This window comes from Corythoichthys intestinalis, chromosome 2 (genome assembly GCF_030265065.1).
Source record: "Corythoichthys intestinalis isolate RoL2023-P3 chromosome 2, ASM3026506v1, whole genome shotgun sequence".
In the NCBI taxonomy this organism is placed as follows: domain Eukaryota; kingdom Metazoa; phylum Chordata; class Actinopteri; order Syngnathiformes; family Syngnathidae; genus Corythoichthys; species Corythoichthys intestinalis.
In genome coordinates, this window is record NC_080396.1 from 49,552,478 (window position 1) to 49,560,095 (window position 7,618).

The window sequence follows — 7,618 nt, forward strand, 5'->3', positions numbered from 1 at the left end:
CAACCATATGAGTCTGCACATATAAAGTAAACACCCTCTATTTGCAGAGCATAGGGACCCTGTTGCGAATAGTGAAAATCCTAGTGTCCCATGATTTATGACTTTTGGAAGTAAAAACTACTAGTTTTAAAGTTGCTGACAAGATTTTTTTTCAGCAGGTAACACACAAAAGCCAGACTAAATGTTCACAAAAACAAGCTGCAGTTTCTTGGAGTGCAAAATAAATTTAAGATTCAGATAACACCGGAGAGCACAATTCTTGTTGTTTTAGGTCTGACAGCTGTTTTTAATAAATTTTAGGTTTTAAAATCCAAAAATGATCTGTTCTTGTTAATCAGTTTTTGCACTAAAGGGTTCCCGTTTTCTTAAAAATAAACATGAATAACACCCGAGTTAATATATGTGCTTGTTATTATTAAAATGTTCAAACGTTGACATACAATGAAAATAGGAAAGAAATGGGCATAAGTGCTATGTTTATTCAACACGTTTACGTTTTACGAAGAATAGGGTAAGTTGTGTTCATGTAAATTGTTGCCCAGTGTAATAAAATACATTATGACTTGTGTAGTGAAATGACGTGCAATTATAATGCATTAGCTTAAGGTGAGGTTCTACTTCAAGATGGTCGCTATTTTACTAGCAGGTCATTTAATGTATTTTTTCCTCAGGAAAATAAAACTACTCTTATTTTTAATATTATCAATGTATTTTAATACAATCTGTAAATAAATAATTTCCCCTGGAATGCCACTTTAGAGTGATATACTATAATTAACGGTCTCGACACCAAGGGGCCTTTGGAAATGTACTTGCAGTTCGCTCTGCTACGCTCTGACTCTTCCCTTCTACCTGGTTCACGACACTTGCTCATGACAATACTACATACTGTACCTGTCGCAATCTCAAATATATCGACATTCTTGGTCTTTAGATTGCGAGGCGTCTGAGGACTCGAGTGGCGAGGCTGATCCAGACACGTCGGACCCGGAGGACGCCAGATACCTTCACCCTGGGGCACTTCTGTATAAAGCCGCCAAAGCTCGTAACCTTCCCGTTATGGCCGAAGCTCTCGCGCACGGTGCGGATGTCAATCTGGTGAACAAGGACGATGAAGACAAAACTCCCCTTATACAAGCTGTGATTGGGGTATGTACTCAATGTAATTTATTACCTCTACATCTCCGGTTTTAGTTGGACTAAAACACTTTTTTTTTTTTTTTTTTTTTTACAAATTACAGTAGTTTTTCTACTTCAAAAATGAAATTTTATTTAGTTTTCTAAAACTTAATTCCATAAAGTTAGGACACTTTACAAAGTCTGAGTAAAAACTAAATGAAATGAGCATGTGGAATTGCCAAATGTACTTATTTTATTCAAAACGGAGCAAAGATTAGGGGTCGAAAGTTTACACTGAGAAAATACATCATTGTAGTTCCAACCGGTAACTGTAGATAGCACGGTGGACAGTGTTCACCGACAATGGTTTCTGGAAGTATTGTTGAGCTCATTCTGTCGGCCAATTAAGGGCCAAAAGATCACAGGCGTCCAGTATGGTGTATTGGCCTTGACCCATCACGCTTGGATGATGTTATGCACTGTAAATGATGATAACTCTGCATTTTTTTGCTGGGAAATGCCTTTTTGATATCCTCCAACATTCTTCTGCACACCTGTGGGGGGAATTGGTGATCCCCTAGCCATCTTAGCATCTGAGAGACACTACTACTATGATGAAGCTTTTTTTATAGTAACTCATATTGCCAGTGGACCTAATTGGTGTTTCAGCTGTGTGTTATATCAGGGTTCCCGTGGGTCCTTAAAAAGTCTTAAATTTAAAATCCGCAAAATCAACATCTTACATTGTCTTAAATGTAATGGAAAATTGCATTAGGTATTAAATTTCCAAACGAGGGGAATCACTCTAGTTTGACATAAAACTTTTCAAAGTGTGTACTTGTTTTATCAATGACTATGCGCTAAATACGAGAGTTTGGGATTAATATATGTTTTATGGTATGTTGCCCGTAACCTCGGCGTACGTCAGCGACTTCAGTTGCCGCCATGATGCCTTTTCCTGGTTATTTCCGGTTATTATATTGTAGAGGTGAGAGGGAATATGCAGAGTTGAATAGATCGATTTAATAGATCGTGAGATCGTTATCATGAGCAAATCATATCGTATCGTGAGGTACACAGAGGTTCCCGCCCCTTGTGCAAAGTCTGCAAAAAGACTTTCGTCAAGGAATAATGGGGGTCGAAGCCGTCAAGTCGCACATGAGAGGAGAAAAACATCAGTTCCATATACAGTGATACCTCAGCTCACGAACATAATTGGTTCCCAGAAAGTGTGCGTGAGGCGAAAAGTTCGTCTTCCGAACATTTATTTCCCATAAGAAACCATTAAAATGAGAATAATCCGTTCCCAGGTCCCCATAAAACATAATTTTCTACTAAATAAGCCTTAAAACTACACAAAAATATACCTTATTTTATGTATAATAAGTGTGCTATTGTATTATAATTAAAGAAATAAACTGTACTGTATAATAAAGTTGTTTTATTTACCTTTGCGATGGTATGGGAGTGGGAGGAGTGGGAGGAGGAGGGAGGGAGTTACTGTTTGGAAGGAGAGTGTTACCGGCAAAGTGCGCAGTTAGCGTAGACTCCACTGCTGTGCCCCCCACATGCTTTTGGTTGTTAATAAAAGTGCCCACAAAAAGCCATCCGACGCCTCTGGGTGTTTGTATGCACGCCGCCTCCTTTCTGGAGAGGAAATCGGGCGAACCGAAGACAACCGACGACAACGAGCCAACGTGACTCGCCGGTCCACTTCTCACGACGGTGGGAAGCTGAAAGCACCGCCAATTACCAGTCGAGGGCGAATTGGTAACACGAGTCACCTTCCATAAGGACTGTATGTAACTCTTTTTCGGTCCCATAATAGCAAAAGTACACTCAATATGGTCCAAAATGTCTATCAAACACAAACCACGTCCGCACTCAACGAAAGGGAGGGGACGAACTGGGACGCCGTGAGCGTGCGTCAGCTTCTCGTGGCGCTGTCCGACCGCGTGGCTTGGTTCGTCCGCCGAAAACTAGTTCGCCAGCAGAGACTATATGCTCGCGAATTTAATGTTCTTGAGGCGAAAAGTTCGTGAGCTCAAGCGTTCGTGAGCCGAGGTATCACTGTATATGTAAATGTGCAGTTAATTTTTCCCGTCTGTAATTGCTAAATGTTCAAAAAATGTTGAAGATTTGTTGACACTATGAAACATGTTCTAACATTCACCACCAAAACAAATAAAAACCAACATCTGTATTTAGTATTTTTGTATAATTTTTCTAAATGTCGGTCATGTGTTGGTTAAGGGTTCCTTACTAGCCTGCGAGTTTTTACTTCAAAATGCTGCTGATGTTAATCAACGAGATGCAAGAGGGCGGGGTCCACTGCATCACGCCACCTACCTGGGCCACACGGGGTGAGTCAAATGTATGGTGTCAGCCAGGCGCAGTTTAAAATCTGAAGGTCCTTTATTCATTACCAGTCGCCTTTGTGTGTTTACAGGCAGGTGTGTCTATTCCTCAAAAGGGGTGCAGCCCAGAATAATGGTGACGAGGACGGTCAGGACCCGTTAAGCATTGCAGTACAGCAAGCCAACGCTGACATAGTCACATTGTATGTTGTTCTTTTTTTTTTTTTTTTTTTTTTTCTCCTCAAAGCCAACATTTAATAAGATTAGGGAAAAAACAATGAATAGAAAAATTAAAGCTGCAAATCACACAGAGCCTTTCCATAACCCCACGTTTTTATTCAGATTTATTCAAATGAAATAATTGAAAATCTAAGGTTATTATTTTTTAAATACGTTTACAGAATTTTATTACAGAAAATTGCACAGTATTTTTTTCTTTTAATAAACCTTATCCATGATTGACCCTGCCCATCTGTCCGTTTTAAAAGGTAACAAAACCTTTTGCAAGAATACATTGTGCATCCAGAAGCACAACACAGTGTTCTGCTTAATATTGCTTCTATGGAAAAAGAGTTAAACAGAATCATTCATCAACTTAATCAGGGAATATTTCTCTCTCCCAGGGACCAAAACCAACATCACAACTGCAACTTGATACTGTAATTTGAAGCTGAAATTGCCTAAATGTTATTTAACATTTTCTTCTGTTTGAGTTAAGTGATGTCCAACACGTTCATTCCACTCTGCTGTTGTTGCTGCTCAGGTTGCGACTGTCCAGGATGAACGAGGAGATGCGTGCATCGGAAGGAGGTTTCGCCCAAGCAGGTCAAGGCACCGAGCGGCAGTACAGGCGATGCATTCACAACTTAATTTCCATAGCTATTGCACCGTGCCACGGCACTGAGGTTTCATTTGAGGGTGTGGAGAATGTTCTAAACTCTCATTTCCACATTTCTCATTTGACATTTCTCATTTCCTTTTGTACTGTTGGTTTGGTTATTATTAATTAGGGATTTGATAATGAACAATGAAACATGAGCTCTATTTTTTTTTTTTTCAAAAAAAATATTTTTAACATGTTTTCCAGACCCCCACACACTTATGCTTCTGTTCTCTTCTTGGTGATGAATACAGTAATTGATTGATTATAGTTATTTAACCATTTTATTTCAAATCATTTTACAATCATAGCAGGAAAGGAAAGACTTAAGTGAGTCGTGTAAACTAAAATGCTTTTAACAGTAACACTTCATTTGTGTATTTGTGCTGTCTAGTTATTAGATTAAAATTAAGCTTGCTTCCAACCAGAGGTTGTGCTAGACATTTTCGTTGTCTGTCATTTTGACTGACGGGGTCATAAAAATCCGGTCATGGTCTATTTTTACCGGTCACTTAAATTTTTAAAATGATAATGGTGACATATTCAATAGTATTTAGTTTTCATTCATTTTTAATTAATATTGTAACGCTTGCTTGGCGGCGAAAAATTAAACACGGGAGTCGTGGTATTTTTCTTCCTTTTTACTCTGTTTACCGCCAACAACTCCGCCCCCAAAGAAAAAGAGGCAACGATATAGACCCCGATCACCAACGTCACACAATGATCTTAATTGTGGTTGTCAGCCCAAAATCTTCTAAATATATATTAAATGCATCTTACCAGATATAAAATGACTACTACATAGTCTGCGGTGATCGTTTGGTGCCCAGATTTCTTGTCGAATTACAGCAGTCCATCTCGCTCTCATCCTCAAGTCTCTCAGAATACGGTAGAACTTCAAGTCTCTCCGTCCATCTTTTCTGTTACAGCAACCAACCGCCACACACGCCTTCACCATTTTGATTATTAATATTAACGAGCAGAAAAACACGCCGTAATAGGAGGCATGTACGTAGCGGTAATGTGTAAACATGAACAGCTGACACACAATATGGCGGCTCCAGTCAGGGGGGCGGAGTTGTGACGTCATGTGATTGGGGTCTATACACAGGCGGCAATCTTGTCCATCAATTGGATGACGCGCTGGCACACCGGGTGCACCAATAAGAACCTCGCGTTGATGTGTCAATCACGGTGCCGCCGCCAGACCCCGGTGACGCTACAATATTCTGACAGAAGAGCCAACGACGTCATGCATTAAGAGAGACAATAGCTAATTAATATGCTAACTCGCCACCCTGTGGTCTGGGGTGTGAATTGCAACCTGTCAAAATGACGGACGGACTCTAGTTTTTTCCGTCACCGTTTTAAAAAACCGGTCAACGACGGAAAATATCCGGTTAACGCGACCCCTGCTTCCAACCCTCTTTTCAACTCTTTCAGAGCCATTGGCGATTATAAACTTCCAATCATGTGGCTCTTGTAACCCTTCTGTTGCATATTTAATTTAGTTTATCACTATTACACATTTTGAACTAATGTTCATTTGCTGCCAACCCTTCCAGTTCAAATGGATTGCACCTTTACAGACATCAATGGCAGCTGTTACCTAATTATTTAAGAAATAAACAAATGTGACTTAATATCTTGGCGGTTTTTCACTTTTAATGCTTCTAAGAACTTTCCAAATGCATCTTGAATACCACACAGAGAGCAGAAGTCATACAGAGGTCAGAATAAGGAGGTCAGAACATTGTCACTTTTTACAGCAAATGTACTTGCTTTTGGGAAGTTAAATGTCCTCATTCAACTGCAGCTACAGGAAACTGTGTGTCGACTGTCCTGGCTGAAATACAATGAAAGGAAACTTCTCCTTCGCTCCAAAAAACGCATACACACTCAGAGAGGTTCATTGTTTGTTTTTAATTGAGCCTGGGACCGTTGACAGGACACAAAAGATGTAGTGTGGTTGGACTGAGCCGTTGCCGTGACTACCATCCACTGTTGGAAAAGGCTTCTCTAATTAGCATATCAAAAACATCCTTTCTTTTGCCCTGCCTTGTCCAATATTTGCGTCCTCAACTTCGGCTGTGGTTCTTCCTCAGGGGATGCCACGTACCTGGACATCTTCCGAGAGTTCTCGCACATGGCGTCCCACAATCCCGAGAAGCTGAAAAGGAGAAGCGTGCACTTCAGGCACTCCTTCAGGTAGTCAATCCAGGGGACCACCTTTGACCTGTGACTTGGACAAAATCAGCCACCTTATTTTTCCTTTTTAATTTTCCAGTTTTATGCTTTATTTTGTCCCTGAGGATTTGCAGGTCATATCCTTAGAGGGAGTGTTCAGTTTTGTGAGTGTTTACAAACAGATAGCACTTGTTTTCTCTCTTGCTTTGGTGCATCCTGAATTATCAAACCAACCAAAAGTACAGTATTATTTGACAGTATTCTGTCTATCATACTCTTATTTCAAATTCAAAACAAATATCAAAACTACCCCTGCATGGCTTAGAAATACAAAAGGTTTGCCGATTCCGAGCAGTCTATGTTAAAATTATTTTTACATCATTTTTTAAAGAGGAAAAATCGTAATGTTATGCAAGTAGACATAATTTTAAAGCAAAAGTTTGGTATACTCAAACATTTTTTGTCATAAGACATCCTTTCATGATAGTACATTTTAAAAAAGCATTTTCCCATCAGATTTATAAGAACATGAACATGTTTTAATTGTTTAAGTGAAGAATTTTGTTATTGACGAACAAAAACTGAAATGGTGAGTTCGATAATGCTCATTCCCTCTGACCCAACCCATTCAAGATTGAACAAAAATGCACCTGTTACCCCCCCCCCCCCCAATCCCATTCAAAATAGCTGCAAAACTGTACTTCACTTGCATGAAATCTGGCTGTTTTAGTCAAGATTATTCTGAAGTATTTTTTCAATGAATAGGTTCCCTATTAAGAATCAACATTTATTATTTTTTTTTATAAGCTCATGGCTTCAAAGAACTTCTGTAACACAAAATTACTGTCCAGTTTTCAATTTAGAAAATTCCCAGAATTTAACACCCTGTACATTGATATAAGCCGTATATATACCACAACTACTTGGGCAAATGTACTGTCAACAATGTCCCATTTCAAATGAGATGCAATAAAATGTCAATAAACAAAAAAACACAACACTTTTGTCTTGTCTTTTTTTTTCAATGAGGGAGGATAATTTGACATATGTACACAAAACGAAAATGTGACTGAAT

The 7,618-nt window shown here is 39.2% G+C and overlaps 1 protein-coding gene across 1 annotated transcript in view; it reads left to right on the forward strand.

Moving 5' to 3' along the window:
* Positions 1-7,559, forward strand: part of LOC130909072 (arf-GAP with coiled-coil, ANK repeat and PH domain-containing protein 3-like) — a 33,780-nt gene extending 26,221 nt beyond the window's left edge. The window contains exons 21-25 of the mRNA XM_057825161.1: positions 935-1,149; positions 3,373-3,482; positions 3,569-3,679; positions 4,240-4,301; positions 6,462-7,559. Coding sequence (XP_057681144.1) covers positions 935-1,149; positions 3,373-3,482; positions 3,569-3,679; positions 4,240-4,301; positions 6,462-6,568 — 605 coding nt within the window. The 3' untranslated portion in view covers positions 6,569-7,559. The remainder of the gene's footprint in view (positions 1-934; positions 1,150-3,372; positions 3,483-3,568; positions 3,680-4,239; positions 4,302-6,461) is intronic.
* The last annotated feature ends 59 nt before the right edge of the window (positions 7,560-7,618 follow it).